Raw genomic sequence first — 21,860 nt, 5'->3', positions numbered from 1 at the left:
ATAGAGAGAAACTATAGAACCTCCATGTTGTGTATATATAAATATCTGGGGACCCACTATCGACCACACTGGCTGAACATGGTGTCAAACCCCAATTTATTATTTATTTGAACAAATGTGTTTAGTCCCAGTTGCTCAGAAAGTGACTTTACTCTGTAACAGGAAAATAATGATGAAATAACAGCATCTGCCTGCAGCTTAGTGCAGTTTGTTTATTTAAATCAATAAAACACTTAATTCCTGATTATTTACTGGAATTACACGCAAATAAAGAAGATTCTGAGTCTAAATGGAGTCATTGTGTTACATGATGTCAAGTCATGTTTATCACCAGCAGTGTCACGGTGAACTCGCTGCAGCGGAGCCTGGCTGATGTATTGTTGCACACATGTCCGGTGCCGTAACACAAACTGCTTCCCGGCCTCAAGTCCCTGCAGCGTTTACCATGCAAAACAAAGTTAGAGATTCATTAGACTGGTGTGTCACTGGAGGGGAGTGAGAGGGGGAATGGGAGAGGCCTGCAGGGTCACTGGTTTCTCCCCGTCACCTCCACACGTTACGTTCTGCGGAGGAACAGCCCGAACACGTTCCGTCTGGAGTCGTAACAAACCCTCCGGATGTGGACATGTCCAGTGGAGACTGTGGGCTCCTGCAAAGAGAAACTGGAAACTTCCTCTACACAGTTACATGCAGTACAGGTACTGTATAAGTACTTTACTGTAAGTCCCCCTGAGGTTGACGCTGTTCACAAACACATTGTGGAATTCTCCTATTCAATTATATTGTACTGTGCTATAAACAATGTATTAAATGTATTTGTATGGTGCTTAAAGATGCTTAATAAAGAAACTTAAAACGGTGCATGTGCAGATATCTCTAAACCACAATACTGTTACACCACACTGAGTGTTTTTGTTCTCCATATCAAATATGTATGTGTGTGTGTGTGTGTGTATGTGTGTGTGTGTGTGGTCCAGATATTACTCATGTTTACACAGTCGAAACAAAAAGTAAGTCCTTAAAACGTAAATCATGAAGATGTCAATGCAAAGACCTAATGAGGATAATTTAGGATTAGTGTTAGAATTAGGTGTGTGGGTTTGTGTGTGTGTGTGTGTGTGTGTGTGTGTGTGTGTGTGTGTGTGTGTGTGTGTACATCTACCTCCTCTAAAGTTTGGTCTTTGTTTTTTTTCTCCCAATAAAAAAAAACAAAAAACTAAGAAAAGACAAAATCTACAAAGGACGAAATACAAACTACTAATAATAACAATAGTTCATGACGTCATATTGCGTACTAAAACCGAACACGCAGTTTTTTTTTATTGATTTACGTTGATTGAGTTGCGGGGGTAACCATCGGCGTGCTGATTATTTACCGATGTGTTTATCGAGCTGCGGGACGTGATTGGCGGGAGCAGCGCTGGAATGTGTTCGCTGCGGAGCGTGCGGGACAGGGAGGAATGCCTCGGGCCACGCCCCCTCTGCCTCCCCGCCGTCCAATCAGGGCGCGCGGACGGTTTCCAGGCGCCCGCGGAGTCGCGACCGTAGAAAAACAAAACCGCGGAAAACAACAAAACACGCGTTTTAGCCCGCACCGCGTCGCGCGCTCCGCTCCCCCGCACCGGGACCCCGCGCCGGCCGGTACCGTCGGTGTTTTCCGCCGCTCCCCGGAGCCTCGCGGGCGGTGTTGTTTATGTGTAGTAGCGGGGGGCTTGAAACCGGCCGCGCTTGCCCCATTTCCTCGGTTGTTTTCCTCCTCGCCTGGATTCTCCATGTTGTTGAAGTGACGGGACCGCGGGGGCAGCTCGGCGGGGACAAGTTGGCGGTAAACCCGGGACCACGGAGCGGACAGACTCTCCTCTCACCCCCCTGAACCAGGTGCCTTACCCCGCAGGCGGCGGACCCCAGAGAAGAAGAAGAAGAAGAAGAAGAACCAGAAGCAGAAGAAGAGGAAGAGGGAGGAATACAGACGCACAGGAACTAGACGGATCCGCCAGTGACCTCCGTGTCAGACCGAACCCGATGAGGGATGCCCGGCGGTGCCCCCGGACTGGATTTGAGGATTGTGAGGGCTCCGTGATTGTCCGATGGAAAGTTCTGTTATCACCCAAGTGCAGAAAGAAGACGTTCAAGTGTCAGAGAAAACAGGTGAGACGTGCTACTCCGAATAATGGTCGGTGTGCGGAGGAAGCCTGCGGAGTTCGGGTTCTTCTCCGAATATCTTGGACGTGTCGAGGGAAGCCCGGGTTCGTCCTGGGTCCTTCTCCGAATAATCTTGGTTGTTGTTTTTTTTTGAAGAAGCCCAAAAGATTGTCTTGGGTTCCCTCTCCGAATAATGGTCCATGTTAGAGAAAAACTGGTTCCGCTGGGTTCCTCTCCGGATAATGGTCTGTGTGTTGAGGAAGCCTGCGGAGTTTGGGTTCTCCTTGGCTGTTCAGGAACCCTGGGGTGTGCGGACTCTGCTCCGGGCATAGGTCGATGTTTTGACTGTTTGGGTTCTTCTCCGAATAATGGTCCATGTTAGAGAAGCCTGGTTGGTTTGGGTTCTTCTTGTGGTTCTGGAGGGTTTCGGGTTCTTCTCCGGGCGTGTTACAGAAACCTCGAGTGTCCGGTTTCCTCTCCGAATAATGGTCCATGTTAGAGAACTCTTCTTGGCTCCTGGGATATTTGGGTTCTTCTCAGAACAATCCTCGACGTGTTCAGGAAGCCTGGTTTGTTTGGGTTCCTCTCCGAATAATGTTCTGTGTGTTGAAGCAACCCGGACTACACTGGTTCTTCTCCTGGAGTCTCTGACAGTTGTTGTTTTTCTCTAAATAAAAGCTGCAGTATTTAACATCTAACTCCCGGAAAACGCGGGGAAATAAAATCGAAAGAAAAAGCTCCGGTGATACTTTGGCTCTTTCGGTTGTTTTTCTTCAGATCAGCTGCAGATTCATCTCAAACAGCGCGAAACTGCGAAATCAATTCAGAATACATCAGAAATGATTATTGATGAAGCTCTGCAGCAGCTAAATTCTTCCAGTGGAGATAAATCCACAGTCTCCATTACGCACAGGGGGTTTTCCATCCACATCTATTGTTGCCCCTGTTTCAGCCTCATTGTGTGTGCGGCACCTTGAACATGTGTTGTTGTGATTATCTCTGACTGGTGCTCGGTGCCGCTGCGGCGGATTCACGTCTCTCAGGTTCCAGCTTGTTTGGCACCATCCCACATGCCAGCGGCACCAGGTACCAGAGAGCAGCCGCCCCGGCACCGCAGGCTGCGGCGTGCGTGGACGAGACCACGCGTGCACGGTGCGTTTGCAGGGGAACGCACTGGTGCAGGATCTGCGTGGAAAGCTGGGGGTTTCTTCCAATGCATGCGTGGTGCAAAGGGGTGTAGCGAGGCCGGGGGTGGACGGAGGCTCTAGAAACACCAGGTATTGACAGCGGAATGCACAAACACACCCCTCTGCACACGCCCATTGTAGCGCCGTTTCAAAGATTCCCTTGTTTGCACGTTCTCCTCCAGCTCGAGCGAGGCCGTGCTCGTTGAGTCCGTTTCACCCGCTGCGTGTTAACACCGTGCACACTGCGGGATTGTGGCGCGTTTCTGCACGAGGTCACGTTTTGCGAATATTTTCTATATTTATCTGCATATTTGGTTGGATTCATTGGGTTTAATTGATGTTTCATATGCTGGATTATGATCAAAGAAGATCCATCTGCAGGATTAATCCCTGAGCGTGTAGAGGAGATTTGATGCGTGTGTTATGTCACACACAGCCAGCGCTGCCTTCCTGAGGGAAATCAATAGGCTGAGTTGCACTGAGATCTCACAGCCATTGGTTATTTATCATGTGGACGCTGGTAAATCTTAGTATTGTCTGAAAACCCCCGGAGTTGGACCATTGAAGGGCAGATGCACCGAGCGGGGCTGTGTCTGACAGGGAGTTGTGTAACATGGTTGTTCCTGCGTTGTGTCTCCGGGGTCAGCAGACGGCTGGACTGTGGATATCTGAGGGAACTGTGTGGAAATGTCAGAGAAAAACAGCTGGATTAATCACATCTGGCACGGAGCCTGCTCACTGTATATTGATGGGTATAAATTCAAGCAAGTCCTCACACGAAAACACACTCCAGAAGGGACTTGCAAGAATGTCCCCCCCCCTCCCCTCCTCCCAACTTGTTCTTTCACTAAGTCTTGTCAAGTCTGCTGGGACGGCCGTGGTCCCAGTGACGGATCAGAGACCTGCAGAGCGCCGAGGTGTGACCGCCTGCCCTGCCCGGCTGCTGTGGTCGTTCTGGCTCTTCTCAGTAGCTTCAGGCAGCCCTGGAAGGTCTCGGAGTTTAAAATGGTTGGAATGTTTTCTGTCTGTGTTTTTCTGTTGAGGGCACTGCTGCTGAAAAGTGTGGGTTTTCCCGCCCTCTGTGATTATATAACATGTACCAGCCATTTCCAGCAGCAGCAGCAGCAGAGGCAGGCGCATTAAAAACAGATTTCATGTGCAGGCTTTGGCCTCCGTGTGGACAGATGGACGGAGCCTTTAGCAGAGAGAAGCTTATTCTATATGTTACAAGCAGCTCACACCCTAAATATGCAGAATTTATTTTCCGGGTCATTGGTTTTTATTGTATTTTTCATCATTTCTACCTCGTCTGTATCAATATTTGGATTAGATCTGCTGACGTGAGCTGTTTCCATGTTGTGTGAATGCACTTTCACTCTGTTTCCTCATGAACGTCTCTTTCTCCGTGCGCCCAACAGGCCAGGTGAACCGCTCGGCCCTAAAACAGCCTCGGAGCTGTAACATCTTCAAAGCGCTCTTCTGTTGCTTCCAAGCTCAGGATGGCCCCAAACCACAGCCGCCACTGCCGCCACCTTCCCAGCAGGCCTTGCTGGATTCACAGGAAAATGGAACGGTTGTCAAGGTAACACTATTCTTATTCCGGCAACACTTCATACGGCTGAAGACAATTTGTAGACCTCAGCCCAGTCCTGCCTTTACTTTTGCTTATTTAAGATTTTACTTCCTTGTCACACCCACGCACTCTGCATACCATAAAGGAGGAGGCGTTTGAATAGTGCGGCCGTCTGTACGAACACAGGGTTGTAAAAAAAGTGCTTATTTTTGTCTTGAATCATAATTTCTTTTATGGCCGCACACTAAAACCGCCGCTGCACCTGCTCTGAACACCTTGAAAGCTCACCGCAACTGTCTGCGGATACTGAATCACTTTGATGTTCACACTTGATCCTCTGAGGAAGATTAGAACGACACAGCGACTGTCAGTCCTCCAGGCAGATGGCGAGAGCGCGAGCAGAGAATGGTGTGTAGTGCGCCCAGTAATTGCTGAGGTGGAGAGAAAAATAAAGCGCCCGCTGCACACGGCCGGCCACGCTGGTGAACGCTGTCAGCCTGATTAGGGCTTCAGTGCCATGTTAGGGGCGTTTTAATGAGATGCCATGTTTGCTCACATTGAGGAGTAACCTCCAGCATCAGGAGCAAACAGGAAGCAGCATCTGTAGGACCTGGTTATTGTCTGGCAAACTGAAATTAAGCCTTGGTGTCAACGGGTTTATTGTTCAGCTGGTGAAAGAAAACCACTCATCATGGACGGTATTTTACTCAATCTGAAATTTCCCTGCTTGATAGATCAGTTATGTAATATATTAATAATTAATTTCACTTCCACCGTGCTCATGAAGAGCCTCGAAACCAAATGAAAGGGAGAAAACTGGATGTCTGAAAATTAGATTACATGATGTTAATTTGTTTTCCCTGCAGGTCGATGCCTGTAGAGTTTGACAAGAAGCGATTGGAAGTGTAATGAAAGATGCGGATTCCTAACAAATAAAACATTGAAGCTTTCGCAGTAAATAATTAAGTCCAGGACTTCAGCCGTCGTCACATTAAAACCGAGCGTTATCTCATTTCCCAGAGGTGAACTCAAGTGGCCAAGCTTTGACTTTCACATGAATTACTGTGTGTTTGGGACGAATCCTTCTGCTCAGCAGTAAATACAGCACAGACGAGACAAATGATGGAATTGTTGTTTTTAAAAAAAAGATCCTTTTGTTTCTCCTCAGCAATATGAACCCAGCCTCCTGTCTGAGGTGAACGCCCAGGACCAGGGGAAGATATGCGTGGTCATCGACCTGGATGAGACTCTGGTGCACAGCTCATTCAAGGTACCGCTGATCCTCTGGTTATGTCACTTAAAAGTAAATGTAGTAAAAGTAAAAGTAGTTAGCGATGTTTTCTGACCACGCAACTAATCCTGTGATGACCTGAGTCTGTTCCTGCTGTGATTAGATGTATGAATCTGTGTCAGAGTTCCTTCACACGTGTGTTTGAGGAACAGCAGGTGAATTATATTCCGCTGCTGTGATCCACGGCGGCGCTCTGGCTCTAAGTGCTCCGTGTTCACGTGTTATGTAATGTCATGTGAGCGCACACGGCTCATGTGAAGGAACATGCCAACCTTCTCCCTCTGTGTTCTCCCACCAGCCCATTAGTAACGCAGACTTCATCGTGCCTGTGGAGATAGAGGGGACCACACACCAGGTAAACTACTCTGTGTGTGTGTGTGTGCGTCTGTGTGCGTGCATGCATGCGTGTGTGTGTGTGTGTGTGTTGAGCTGAAAAGGGATGGGTCTTGTAAACTGCCAGGTTTTCATGCTGGGTGTGTGGAGCCCTCTGCTGGCCAGATGTTGGAAAAAGGAAACACGAGGAGAAGTGGACGAATCAGAAAATGTCATTTCAGCCCAGTTGTGTCAAATTAAATTCATAAGTTGTGTGTTACTGTCTGTGATGAACATAAAGGAGAAGAAAAAGCTAAACCTGCACCGTGCACTGAAACATTCGTTCAACTTTGGGTGTCGAGCCTCTGACATTTTGGACATGTGGAAATGTAATTAAGGCCGAAATGTTTTTCCCGGGCCCCCCCCCCCCCCCCCCCCCGTGCTGGTAAGGGATCCTCTGTGGGCCTCTGCCTGGTTCAAGTAATCCAGGATAGGCTGGTTAACTCCGGCTCGGCCTATTCTTGATTACTTGTTTCAGGAACGGGCCGTTGGCAGCTAACGGATGGAAACGACCGCTCTGACCTTAAGGAAATCCACTGAAGGGAAGTGGACCCACGGGTCGAGGTGTCTGTTGACCATGTGTTTGTTTCGCAGGTGTACGTCCTGAAGAGGCCGTACGTGGATGAGTTCCTGCAGCGAATGGGAGAGTTGTTTGAGTGTGTGCTGTTCACAGCCAGTCTCGCTAAGGTACATGTTTACACACTGAAACAGACCCTGACACAGATCCTCAGTGTTTTATGTTTTGATATCTTATGAAATGTCTGATGTGTCAGTTGTCGTTCTGCTTTCTCTCCTCCGCTAGTTAGTTCTCCTTTTTCCGTGAGACGCTGTTTAACATGTCCTCCTCACGAGGATTAAAACCATAGTTTGCTCCTGAGCTTGGCTTCACCACCTCTTCATTACAGGCTTAGTTATAACTTCATTGATTCATAAGTAGAGAGTTACACGTCACTACTTTAAGATGTGTTGCACCACAGACTCTTAATTTAATGCTCAGACATGATTTCTTCATCGTGAAATGAAACCGATCACATGACCTTTTTTTAAAGTGAAGATAAAGACAAAATCATAAACTCTTTAGCAGAAGTTAAAATATCCCTCATATGACTTCTGTTGATATAATCAGATGTTTTCCTCTAATTCTGAACTGTCTGTTTTCAACTGAACACTAATACACACAATCTTCCTGCACGTATACATATTACATAACGTAAATCCAGCTACACTGATGTTATTTGTAGTTCTATCACATAATGTGATGTGAAATCTGATGCTCCAGTGATTTCTTGTTCATGGTTCAACCCGCGTTAGTAAATCCTCTGTTTCAGTGGCTGAAGTTGTTTTTTAACAAGCAGCTAATGGACGACTTTACAACTCAGACTTTCTGAGGAGCTGGTGCAGCCAACGAGCACGTTGTGGATGTGTGATGCTGCAAATCACCTGTTTGCTGTTTTAAGAGTAGACGTGAACCGTTTGTAGGAAATGCTTCGTTAGCTCAGACGTACACTTCCCTGCTCCTCCCTCACCCGCTGCATACGTCTCCCCCCTCCCCCCCAGTATGCAGACCCAGTGACGGACCTGCTGGATCAGTTCGGCGTGTTCCGGACTCGGTTATTCCGGGAATCTTGTGTATTCCACCAGGGCTGCTATGTCAAAGACCTGAGCCGGCTGGGCAGAGATCTCCACAGAACCCTCATCCTGGATAACTCTCCTGCCTCTTACATCTTCCACCCAAACAATGCTGTGAGTTTTAACTTTGATTGACCTCCAGGAACATTGATATCTGTCGTTGAGAAGATGTGGCTCCTCTGTGTTTACTGAGGTCTGGAAAACTCCAAGTTTATTTATTTCAAAGGAAAATAAAAACGATTTCTCCAAAACTCAAACTTGATACGATGGAGTTTAGCACTTTCAGAATTATTAATTGTTAGCAGTCACTCTTCTTGATGTTTTTTAGTGTAAAAAACATCTCATTTTATTTTCTAATTGAATAATTTGTAGATGATTTTCTTAATTAATCATTTAAGCTGTAAAATGGCACAAAATAGGGAAAAACTACTCTAATACGAACTAATGCAGCCAATCTCACATGTGAGATGCTGGAACGAGATCATTTGGGGATTAATCAATTATTGTCATAGTTGCTGATGAATTTTCCCAGGAAAGTTTGTTTATAAGCTTTGATTTAAAGGAAGCTCCTGACTCTGAGCTCTGTCCCCTGAAGTCTTCAGCCGAGAATCAGAGGATCTCAAAGTGTGAGCAGGTTGTAAGGAGATGAAAGATCAGCAACATACTGAGAAGTCAGACCATTAAGTGCCTGTAAGTACTTGAGAGAAGCTTAAAATCAATTCTAAAACGTAGAGTGCAAATAGGCTACGACTAGGGTGATGTGTTCCAACCTGTTACTCGGGTTTAATGCCCGGCAGCTGAGTTCTGTACAGTGTGAAGACGCTCTACAGATGTTCTAATTATGCGAGTATAAAAGGCTGTTGCAGTAATCCAGGCGCGATGAGAGAAACTAAAATAGTTTCTGTATCTCCAGAAGGAATTCTGACAAAAGCCTGTTGTTGAGGTTTCACGCAGCACTTTGGTTCGGCACCGGTACGTTTGTTTCTGACGGTGACGGTTTGATTCCTCCAGGTTCCTGTGGTGTCGTGGTTTGACGACGTGGAAGATGCCGAGCTGCTCAACCTCCTGCCCGTGTTTGAAGAACTCAGTCAAGCTGACAACGTTTACACCCGGCTGGACCAGCTCCGTGGACATTGAGCTCTCGTCGGCTCCCGTTAGAGCTGCAGCTCGAAAAACCTCTTCAACATCAACAGAACAGATACGATCCAGATGTTCTTCTCCTCGCCTCTGCACAAAGCGCCTCTGTTTTTAAAAAAGTGTATTAGCGCGGGGGTTAAGGAAATTCCCAGCTTGGAAAACACAATGTCCTCGGCTCAAAAAAAAAAAATTTTAAGATCGCTATCTGAGGCCTTTCCTCTGAACCTGTGCTCACAATATCGACAACCACTATTTGAACGTTCCACGAGAAAAAAAAGCAGGAAACAACAACCAAAGCAGTTAAATCACAATCACTCCGGTTAGTGTGAACACTCGTGTGGTTCTCTTGCCAAAGCAGAAGCCTGCCTGCCCTGACTCGTGGACGCGGTGTTTCTGAGTCTTGTGCCTTCAAGGAACAACAAAGTAACATCAGCCCTTTTTTTTACAATTTCCACCAGATTTTCTACATGTATCGATTTCTTTTTATAGGTTGTTTATAAGGAAGTCTATTTTTAAATGGTGAACACGGTTCTTCTATGCAACGCACCTCTGTAACGACACGGATTCATTGCATTCAGCAGATGTAAACATGAGTGTAGCCTTATTTACCTGCAAACGAGCAGCAGAGTAGAAAAACTTATTTTACCTGTTTGTACGGGAAACACCATTTCTACAGAACATGCAAATATGAATCGCGAGTGATGAGACGTGTGTGATGTTATTGGTGATATGTTAAGTAAACAGAGTGAAATCTGGTCTTTGATGGATCCGTTGAAAGCAGACACACTGGAATATGTCGGCACATAGGACGACCACAGACGCCACAGTTTTCAGCCAAGGTTCAATCATAGTTCATTTGTTTCATGTTCTACTTTTATGACGTGTATGACAAACAACGTGCACTCGTTTTATACTGACAGTGCTGAAAGTAAAAACTGTGCCTTTTGGAATTGGGACAGAGGATGGTGTTCTGCCTGAACAGAGATTTGTAGACCTACACACTCTGATGTGTCATGCTGAGCGTGAGAAAACACTGTCACGAGCAGGTGTATTGCCATGGGGCTGTGGTACTTGCAGTGCAACACTTGAAAATATCAAATTTGAGTTTTGTTAACATGTATGAGTGTTTTTTTTCTCTGTATTTATTGGCCAAAAACCTGTATTGTCCAGTACTTCTTAATGCTTAACATTTCGTATTGTACTCCATACGCCTGCTTGGAGGCCGGCCTTGCGTTTGACTGTTTTATCTGTGCCTAACAAACATGTTGCTGTCAAAGTTCATGCGTAATTCAAAAACATGAGCAGTTAAATCAAACAGATTTTTGAATGCAAGATTCAATCATCCAAGAAAACCTTTTTTTTTTTTTTTTTTTTTCTTCATTTAGAAAATTCATTACGAGAGATATTTTGTGGGGTTGTGTTTCCTGGGTAATTTGGGTTTTTTCTATGACGTTTAATGCCTGATGCGATTATTGCCTGCATGTTAACTAGTGAAACAATGACAATGAAAATGTACCAGTTGTGATGACCAAAAGTATTTGTTTAGACAGTCACAATTTGTCTTTGTGTATCAGAATAAATAAGAGAACTCATTTTGTCTTCCTGATCTGACCAAAACTCTACAAGACAAGGTGCTGCCAATTTTTATTTTTTAAATAAAAATTGGTTATATTTTACTGTTTTGTGTGTGATTTTCTACCATGAGACACAATCAACAAAAGTCGTATGTTCTTCTCACATCTCGGGCCAGGGTTACAACATTTAAATTTAAAATTTAAAATCAAAAGCATATTTATTATTATTTATATTTATTATCATGCAAAAATGATTTTTATTCCAAAAGTAACAGGAAACATTTTAATCCACAAATTTAAAATTTCACAGCAAATATTCAAGTACTTCGCCAAAACATTTAGTTACTCTTCACATTACACATGATGAAGTATATTTACATTGTGTTGTTGCTACTTTCACTCAGGAAGAATATCTGAATACTTCTTCCACCACTGACAGAACTTTGTCATTCGGTCATTTCCATAATCAACATAAATTATGATGTGAAGAAACATGTACGTAATATCGATTGAGGTAAAAGCTATGGGTAAAGTTCCAATTCCACATTGTGAATAATACTGTGTTACAAGTAAAAGTCCTGTGTTCAATGCTTACTTATGTAATATTACAAAAGTATTGTCAGTAAAATTGGTCAAACTGTCTTTAATAAATAATACTAAATTATGTAATGTAAGTATTTCTATAGCACCTTTATACTCTTGATGTAGAAAAGCGCTTTACAGTACAGTTTTTTGCTGTATTCATATTATTCTACTATTTTTAATATAGTAAATAAGTATAAGTATATTATATACGGAATAAAACTAAAATACTTCAGTAAAGTACAAACGTGTACTTGCTACTTGAGTACTTCGTTACTTTCCATCACTGTAGTTTTCTTAGTTTTGTTAAAATAACTAAGATGAAAGAAAACAGGTTTTTTTCTGCACTACGTCATCTTGGTGCAGCTGAATTTTACGGTCCGCCATTTTAGGTTTAACCGGAGACATTACTGAGTGACACCAGGAAGTGCCTCCCAACATCAACGACAGGGATTGACACCGTGAAGAAGAAGAATTAATAATAATAATAATAATAATAATAATAATAATAATGTATGAAGGACAACACTTTACAGAATAACACTATACAGAATAAATTATAAAGAATAACATTATTAAGAATAACACTATACAGAATAACACTACATATAAATGATAAAGAATAGATCATTCATTATAAATTATAAAGAATAACACTGTATAGAATAACACTATAAAGAATAATTAATCAAGAATAACATTGTAAATAACAATATACAGAATAAATGATAAATAATAAATAATAAAAAAAAGAATGGACATCTTTATATATGTCATATGAGAGGGGCAGGTAATTTAATATTTTTCTTCTTCCTGCTACTTTTTCACTCTTGGATTGTGTAGAAGTATTTAGTAAAATTGTATTTGGATTACACTAAAACTAAACTCAGAAAAACTGAACTTTCTATATTAATCTTTGTGTAACATTATGTAATTTAAAAACAGCATTAGAAACAATTCAAGCTCAAAATAAGATAAATGAATCCTTTGTTAGTCCCACAATGGGGACATTTGCAATATAACAGCTGAAAGAGTCAAAAACAGGAATCAGTAAGATTCAAGATTCAAGATTCAAGATTCAAGACTTTATTTATCATGTGCACAACAATGACCTACAGCTGTCGCTCGCAGTGAAACTCTTGTGTGACAGGCTCCCTTCTAGCCAGGCTCAAACTATTTGAAAGACCACACAAGCAAAAAATAAATAAAATAGAATATAAATTATAAAATAAAATAAAGTATCTTGCTGAGTAGAATGAATGGATGAATGTAAGTAAGTAATAAGTAACATGCAAATACTTAAATGTGAGGTAATAAAAAAATATGAGTGGAATAAAAACTGATATATACTGTGTGAAAAGAATCAGAATCAGAAGTATTTATTGCCAAGTAGGTTTACACCTACCTGGAATTTGTATTGCACAGTAAAGTGAATCTTGGACGTGATTCATTTATTGTGTTTATTATAGTTAAGCGACATATTATTAAATCCATTTACAGCACGTGCACAGAAAATAAAAAACCCTTTTCAGGACATCTTATTTCCATCTTGTTGTTGTTGTCGGGCGTCGTCACTTCCGGTTCCAGTTAATGATCCCAGCGGCCGATAGTTAACCGAGATAACCTGTTGCGCAACTCGGCTAATGTTTGATAAAGTGCGCACTTTGATCCGTGACGTGAATCATTAGCGCGAGCAGAGTTCGGAGGAGACGCAGAAATGTCAGGAAGTGGAAGCGACCGAACAGGAAGTGACAAGTCAAAATAAGTAAAAGTGGTTAAACTCCTCCATTAGAGATGTGACCCCAGAACAAGTACAGAAAGAATAACAGTTAGATCAGAACTATGTGTGTGTACATCAACATGTATAATATCAATATTCTTGTACTTTTAATAAGAGTTATTACTACTTCAGAAACCACAACATTGATAAGTTTATTAGTTATCTGGACGTCTTTCATTGTATTTGTCCTGTGAAGGACTATAAAGTGAATCTTGAATCTATTGTCCTCACTAGTTGATGTAAAAGTACATAAATATTAGCAATTAGATTATTACAATGTGTTACAGCACATCACAATACACACGATTTATATTTATATTTTATCAGTACGTTCAGTTTCATCTAATATGTCTAAAATATGTTTAAATTATCATATGACACAAAGAAGATCTGTAAATGTTTGACATGTTTACTTGAAAAGTGGCTCAGACTTTAAAGTGATTATCAAAAAAGTCGTCTTTTAATCTACTAATCGTTGCTGCTGTACTTTAATCACATTTTAGAAACTGACGCTGTGTTTTTTTAATATATTATATCAACATTAACTGAATCATAATCTCTGCAGATCTTCCTGGTGCCATCATGAACGTGTTTGATCGCATCATCAACTTTGATTCCCTCTTCAAGTTCTCCCAGATGTACGTAAGCTCGCAGCCCACTGCTCTGTGGGGTACTTCAGGTGTGGACTTGTTTTACTTTGACTGGAGTTTCCCGTGTCTCGTGCTCAGTTCGTGTTAATCTCTTGCGTGCGGTGGTGACAAAACGTCGTACGTCACAAAATTTGGTTTCGCGGAATACATCAAGAGAGACCTCGTCTCTAAAGTAAACAACGGTCCGTTCGTTCTGATGTTCGATGAAAGCTTGAACCAGACGACCAGAACCAAGCAGCTGGACCTGCATGTACGTTTCTGGGACGTCTATGGCCGTGAAATAGGTCTTAAATTATATTGAAAGTGGTCTTAAAAAGTCTTGAATTTAACTTGTTGAAACCTGCAGGAACCCTGAACCCAACCCAAGGTTGTTAAATCTCACCCACACTGAAGCTTTGGTGGGTCGTGTGTCACAGTGGACGTGTCCCTCATGTGTGTTTTGCTTTGGGACAGGCTCACATGTACCTGGGGCTGATCATCATGTCCTGTTTCATCCAGTTCGACACTCAGCTCATCATCGAGAAGACAGAGAACGGAGACAAGGTCCGGCCGGATGGCTCCCTGGCCTGAACTTGGTGATGGGGGTATGTGGAGGTGAGGGGGCTGGGAGAGCACCCTCACCTGCACCACAGAGGATCAATCAGCACAGGTGAGAGCTGTTTGCTGATTGGTCCTCGTGCTTAAGAGGCAGCGTCTGAGCTGCCTCAGGAGGATCACGCAGAGACTCGCAGATCTCTGAGACTCAGACGCCAGGAGACAGACACACAGAGGCCTGAATCTCCAGGAAGGACTAAGCTGTAAAGCTAGTTGCTTTAAGTTGAGTTTTATTTATGTTTGTTCAGTGTGTGTTTGAGTTAATAAAAGATGCTCAAATCAGAATGGTTGGTCTCTGGTTGCTGTGGTGAGAGCCCCGTGGCGTGGTCGACTGCCACAATGGCGCACTAACGCTAATCCCATCTCGGCTGTTAACGGAGAGTAGACTGGAGCTGCAGTGATCTTGCTTGGCCTGTAGAGGGAGTTGTTGTTCTATGAAGGCAGCGCTCACTGAGGATTTTTATATTACTGTTATTTAGTGCCATAAGTTAACGATAGGCTCCTGTTAGTGGCTCGTGAGCTTCTGGAAGTGATTGTCCCTCTGATGAGGCTATGTCCATCAGTTGTGGGTGCAATGGTCAAGTTTGGCCATGAAGGTAGATTCAAGGCTCACAGTGGTAATTCTCTGGAATTCTTCATTTATCTGCAACCACAAGAACAGGATAATTAAATGTTACAAGTATATCTACAGCATTCATTTATACTACAATACATTAATTAAAGAGGAATAACTCTCTCTAGAGGTTACTTAGAATCAAATGCCAGTTGCTAAGACAGTTAAGCAAGTATATCATTTAAAAGCATCATGTCAGTTTTTATCTAGTTCAATAAGTACAATTACAGTACTTAAATTCAAAATACATTGACTTGTACAACAACAAAAACTTAAAACAACTTTAAAACTACCAGGGTTCCCGCGGGGTCTTAAAAGGTCTAAAATTTTATAATCATAATTTTAGGCCTAAAAAAAGTCTTAAAAAGTCTTAAATTTGATTTTGCTAGGTCTTAAACATGTATTGGATTAGGAAGTTACTTCGCGATAACTTGTGTTGCAGGCATGGCCTGCCCCTTTTAAGGAAAGTGGCCAGTGTGTGACGTAGTGCACCTGGGTGTTGTGGGAAAAGGTGCTAAAATGTGTGGATAACATAAAGTGAATGAGCACCGAGAGCGTGATGGGAGTGTTGCTCCTGCTGTACAGCGAGAAAATAAAGTGGCCGCGTTAAAATCTGGGATAATCGACCTCCGGACGACGTTTGGGTCGACCAACCCTAAAAGCAGAGGTGCTGCGGACACTAAATACTGTAGCTAAACACCAATCGTACAACAGCAACGATGGCATAGGTGAGCTGTCAAATGCATGTTCCCTGATTCCGATGTCGTGAAAACATTTGCGTGCGGTGGTGACAAAACGTCGTACGTCACAAAATTTGGTTTAGCGGAATACATCAAGAGAGACCTCGTCTCTAAAGTGAACAACGGTCCGTTCGTTCTGATGTTCGATGAAAGCTTGAACCAGACGACCAGAACCAAGCAGCTGGACCTGCATGTACGTTTCTGGGACGTCTATGGCCGTGAAATAGGTCTTAAATTATATTCAAAGTGGTCTTAAAAAGGTCTTAAAAAGTCTTTAAAACTACGAAAAATACAAATTTGTTATATCACAGTAGTAACCAATATCTAAAATCATTTATACTACAAATATCACACCTAACATCTCTGTTGTCATGTGCAATAGCCATAAAAACAACACTGAATTAAATGAGCAAGAAAGACAAAAAGAAACACTTGAAACACTCAACAATTTGTAGTTAAATAAACACGAGATAATGTTTTCTCTTTCCACAGCATAAATGAGAAGACCTCTCTTGCTGAGCAGATGCATCAAATGAAACTTTATCACTTGTATCCACTGCTGAGTTAAATTAAATGGTGTGATGGCATGCTAAATATGAATAGCATTAGCTCTGTGTAGTGGTACCACATGTTCCAGCAGCTGTAGCCTAACATCCGGACACAAGCCCACTAATGGTCAAGATCAATATTGAGAATACTTAGATTCATTGCTTTGTACATGTGAGTGAGATGATACTTGCCTTGTCAAAGTCTTTATGTCAAGTAGATAAATGTAGGTCTTGATATTTTATCCCTAAAATGAAATGTAATGCAGCCTTTAAAACTACGAAAAATACAAAGTTGTTGTATCACAGTAGTAACCAATATCTAAAATCATTTCTACTACAACTATCACACCTAACATCTCTGTTGTGCAGTAGCCATAAAAACAACACTGAATTAAATGAGCAAGAAAGACAAAAAAGAAACACTCCACTAATTTCACCCCCCTCACAGAACCTTCCACTTTCCAAAGGCTGCTAATTTGTAGTTAGATAAACACGAGCTAATGCTTTCTCCTTCCACAGCATGAATGAAAAGACCCCTCTTGCTGAGCAGATGCGTAAAATGAAACTTGTTCACTCTGTAGTATTTTCTCCCGCAGGCCAATGTGCCTACGGAGAATGTCCACACCCTCCTGTTCCTGATGTCCATGATGAACATGTCCTTCGGATCTGTGACGCTGTTCCAGGTTGTTAAATCTCACCCACACTGAAGCTTTGATGGGTCGTGTGTCACAGTGGACGTGTCCCTCATGTGTGTTTTGCTTTGGGACAGGCTCACATGTACCTGGGGCTGATCATCATGTCCTGTTTCGTCCAGTTCGACACTCAGCTCATCAACGAGAAGACAGAGAACGGAGACAAGGTCCGGCCGGATGGCTCCCTGGCCTGAAATTGGTGATGGGGGTATGTGGAGGTGAGGGGGCTGGGAGAGCACCCTCACTTGCACCACAGAGGATCAATCAGCACAGGTGAGAGCTGTTTGCTGATTGGTCCTCCTGCTTAAGAGGCAGCGTCTGAGCTGCCTCAGGAGGATCACGCAGAGACTCGCAGATCTCTGAGACTCAGACGCCAGGAGACAGACACACGGAGGCCTGAATCTCCAGGAAGGACTAAGCTGTAAAGCTAGTTGCTTTAAGTTGAGTTTTATTTATGTTTGTTCAGTGTGTGTTTGAGTTAATAAAAGATGCTCAAATCAGAATGGTTGGTCTCTGGTTGCTGTGGTGAGAGCCCCGTGGCGTGGTCGACTGCCACAATGGCGCACTAACGCTAATCCCATCTCGGCTGTTAACGGAGAGTAGACTGGAGCTGCAGTGATCTTGCTTGGCCTGTAGAGGGAGTTGTTGTTCTATGAAGGCAGCGCTCACTGAGGATTTTTATATTACTGTTATTTAGTGCCATAAGTTAACGATAGGCTCCTGTTAGTGGCTCGTGAGCTTCTGAAAGTGATTGTCCCTCTGATGAGGCTATGTCCATCAGTTGTGGGTGCAATGGTCAAGTTTGGCCATGAAGGTAGATTCAAGGCTCACAGTGGTAATTCTCTGGAATTCTTCATTTATCTGCAACCACAAGAACAGGATAATTACATGTTACAAGTATATCTACAGCATTCATTTATACTACAATACATTAATTAAAGAGGAATAACTCTCTCTAGAGGTTACTTAGAATCAAATGCCAGTTGCTAAGACAGCTAAGCAAGTATATCATTTAAAAGCATCATGTCAGTTTTTATCTAGTTCAATAAGTACAATTACAGTACTTAAATTCAAAATACATTGACTTGTACAACAACAAAAACTTAAAACAACTTTAAAACTACCAGGGTTCCCGCAGGGTCTTAAAAAGTCTTAAAAAGTCAAAAATTTTATAATCATAATTTTAGGCCTAAAAAAGTCTTAAAAAGTCTTAAATTTGATTTTGCTAGGTCTTAAACATGTATCGGATTAGGAAGTTACTTCGCGATAACTTGTGTTGCAGGCATGGCCTGCCCCTTTTAAGGAAAGTGGCCAGTGTGTGACGTAGTGCACCTGGGTGTTGTGGGAAAAGGTGCTAAAATGTGTAGATAACATAAAGTGAATGAGCACCGAGAGCGTGATGGGAGTGTTGCTCCTGCTGTACAGCGAGAAAATAAAGTGGCCGCATTAAAAGTCGAGGATAATCGACCTCCGGACGACGTTTGGGTCGACCAACCCTAAAAGCCGAGGTGCTGCGGACACTAAATACTGTAGCTAAACACCAATCGTACAACAGCAACGATGGCATAGGTGAGCTGTTCAACGTGACAAAACGTCGTACGTCACAAAATTTGGTTGAGCGGAATACATCAAGAGAGACCTCGTCTCTAAAGTGAACAACGGTCCGTTCGTTCTGATGTTCGATGAAAGCTTGAACCAGACGACCAGAACCAAGCAGCTGGACCTGCATGTACGTTTCTGGGACGTCTATGGCCGTGAAATAGGTCTTAAATTATATTCAAAGTGGTCTTAAAAAGGTCTTAAAAAGGTCTTAAAAAGGTCTTAAATTTAACTTGTTGAAACCTGCAGGAACCCTGAACTACGAAAAATACAAAGTTGTTATATCACAGTAGTAACCAATATCTAAAATCATTTATACTACAAATATCACACCTAACATCTCTGTTGTCATGTGCAATAGCCATAAAAACAACACTTAATTAAATGAGCAAGAAAGACAAAAAGAAACACTTGAAACACTCAACAATTTGTAGTTAAATAAACACGAGATAATGTTTTCTCTCTCCACAGCACAAATGAAAAGATCCCTCTTGCTGAGCAGATGTGTCAAATGAAACTTTATCACTTGTATCCACTGCTGAGTTAAATTAAATGGTGTGATGGCATGCTAAATATGAATAGCATTAGCTCTGTGTAGTGGTACAACATGTTCCAGCAGCTGTAGCCTAACGTCCGGACACAAGCCCACTAATGGTCAAGATCACAATTGAGAATACTTAGAGTCATTGCTTTGTACATGTGAGTGAGATGATACTTGCCTTGTCAAAGTCCTTCAGTCCGGTCCTCTGACTGTCTCAACTGTCTGAACATGTCCTTCAGTCCGGTCCTCTGACTGTCTCAACTGTCTGAACATGTCCAGGCGTGTTAAATGGGGACTTTAAATCCTGAACTAAGTTGGAGAAAAATTAAGTTGGCAAACAAATTTTATGAAGTTACTAGAACTTAAACTTTATGTCAGATCACTTAATGCAGACATTTAACTTGAAATAAGACACAATATTAAGGTGATGTAATTATCAACATTATTATTTCATTATAACTCAACAAGACAATGTTGCCAACTTAAAATGTTGATCTGAATCAGTAAATTAGATTTTTTTGGCCTGCTACCATGCATTTAATTAAGTGGCTGTAACAGGTCACCTGAATTACTTTTTAGAGTGCTCGGCCACAAAAACAATATCAACATGATCAATCAAATCATTTGTACATTTAAAATCGTGATGCACGAGTTGAGCGATTTGAGAATCTCCAGGACCTGAGGGCGGCTCGGGGAGAGGGCTTCCTCCGGCCTCTCCCTGAGCAGATCCAGCCCGCCGTCCCGGCTCATCTCGGGGACGCTGGGGGTGCGAGTCTTTCCCCTGCGGCTCATCCCCGACTGGGCAGGGACGGGGAGGCTGCAGGGGTCCACCGCCCGGCTGGGGGAGGGACCGCCGGCCTTCACGCTCTGGAGAGGAAGCGGCAGTTTAGGTCACACGTCTCATCTTATGCAACATCTTCCAAGTGCTAAAAAAAACAAGTGGGTTACAGAACTCGCCCGAGTGTGAATCTTTAATATTCAGCTGATTAATAATTTGTAAAGGGAGAATATGGTTCTGTGTTTTTACATTATGTAAGAAGCCAGAGATTTAAAAATGTATCTCGACTTCACTGCAAAGTGGCTTTCCTCTGCAGAAGATGAAGGTTCATCTCATCTTATTTTACTTTCTGTGACTCACTTCATCTCTTCTCAAGGTTTTTATTAAGCATCGACAAATAATCCATAAAACCATAATGAATTTAGATAGAAATCACATAAAATCAGTTCCATATTTTAAGTGAACTTTCCTGGTATTAAGCTGCAAATCATTATCTTTTTCTATTAAAAGACAGAAGTTATTTGGTGAAACAGCTTCCAGATGAAAACACTACAATAACAATCCTGACTCTTTAGTCTGTTATTCACAATGAGGGGTTTTACTTCAATAAAGAATCTAAATGTTTATTCCACTTCTGGAAAATGATTACACTTGAGAGTAAATGAGAAATGACACATGATGCAATCACATGCAACATGTGTGAAACGGTCAAACATGTGTGTTACATGTGTCTTCATATCTTAGATTGATGGAGGGGATTATCTGAGCACATGATAAAATAATATCTGTCAGTATGAGCACTTCTACATATTTACCTCTGAAATGTGGTAAATCTGAAGTGTAAAGCGGAATAAAACTAAAATACTTCAGTAAAGTACAAACGTGTACTTGCTACTTGAGTAGTTTTCTTAGTTTTGATCTAAAACATGTAACGATTTTAAACGTTTTTGTTAAAATAACTAAGATGAAAGAAAACAGTTTTTTTTTCTGCACTACGTCATCTTGGTGCTGCTGAATTTTACGGTCCGCCATTTTAGGTTTAACCGGAGACATTACTGAGTGACACCAGGAAGTGCCTCCCAACATCAACGACAGGGATTGACACCGTGAAGAAGAAGAATTAATAATCATAATAATAATGTATAAAGGACAACACTTTACAGAGTAACACTATACAGAATATATTATAAAGAATAACATTATAAAGAATACCACTATACAGAATAACACTACATATAAATGATAAAGAATAGATTATAAATTATACATTATAAAGAATAACACTGTATAGAATAACACTATAAAGAATAATTAATAAAGAATAACCTTGTAAATAATAACAATATACAGAATAAATAATAAATAATAAAAAAAAGAATGGACATCTTTATATATGTCATATGAGAGGGGCAGGTAATTTAAGATTTTCTTCTTCCTGCTACTTTTTCACTCTTGGAACGTGTAGAAGTATTTTTTTGGGGAAAATTGTATTTGGATTACACTAAAACTAAACTCAGAAATCTTAAACAACAATGACCTACAGCTGTCGCTCGCAGTGAAACTCTTGTGTGACAGGCTCCCTTCTAGCCAGGCCCAAAATATTTGAAAGACCACACAAGCAAAAAATTTAAAATAGAATATAAATAATAAAATAAAATAAAGTATTAAAATATTCCATATACACCTAAATATAAGTTATAAACTAAAATAAAGTATCTTGCTGAGTAGAATGAATGAATGTAAGTTAGTAATAAGTAACATGCAAATACTTAAATGTGAGGAAATAGAAACATATGAGTGGAATAAAAACTAATATACAGCGTGAGAAGTGTATTGCA

At 41.8% G+C, this 21,860-nt stretch overlaps 1 protein-coding gene across 1 annotated transcript; it reads left to right on the top strand.

Moving 5' to 3' along the window:
• Positions 1–1,569: 1,569 nt before the first annotated feature.
• Positions 1,570–11,007, top strand: ctdsp2 (CTD (carboxy-terminal domain, RNA polymerase II, polypeptide A) small phosphatase 2). Its single transcript, XM_034590559.1, has 7 exons — positions 1,570–2,148; positions 4,748–4,911; positions 6,071–6,172; positions 6,492–6,548; positions 7,160–7,252; positions 8,123–8,308; positions 9,206–11,007. Exons 1-7 carry the CDS (start codon positions 2,088–2,090, stop codon positions 9,329–9,331), a joined length of 789 nt encoding a protein of 262 aa, XP_034446450.1. The 5' UTR covers positions 1,570–2,087; the 3' UTR covers positions 9,332–11,007.
• The last annotated feature ends 10,853 nt before the right edge of the window (positions 11,008–21,860 follow it).

Source organism: Hippoglossus hippoglossus, chromosome 7, assembly GCF_009819705.1.
Source record: "Hippoglossus hippoglossus isolate fHipHip1 chromosome 7, fHipHip1.pri, whole genome shotgun sequence".
Taxonomy (NCBI): domain Eukaryota; kingdom Metazoa; phylum Chordata; class Actinopteri; order Pleuronectiformes; family Pleuronectidae; genus Hippoglossus; species Hippoglossus hippoglossus.
This window is presented reverse-complemented; position numbering and strand designations above follow the sequence as displayed.

Excerpts from the sequence above, each read along its gene's own strand:
- ctdsp2 (XM_034590559.1), top strand. The coding sequence starts at position 2,088 with ATGGAAAGTTCTGTTATCACCCAAGTGCAGAAAGAAGACGTTCAAGTG. Across the intron at positions 2,149-4,747 it reads TCAAGTGTCAGAGAAAACAG|GCCAGGTGAACCGCTCGGCC; the intron begins GTGAGACGTGCT and ends TGCGCCCAACAG. Across the intron at positions 6,549-7,159 it reads TAGAGGGGACCACACACCAG|GTGTACGTCCTGAAGAGGCC; the intron begins GTAAACTACTCT and ends TTTGTTTCGCAG.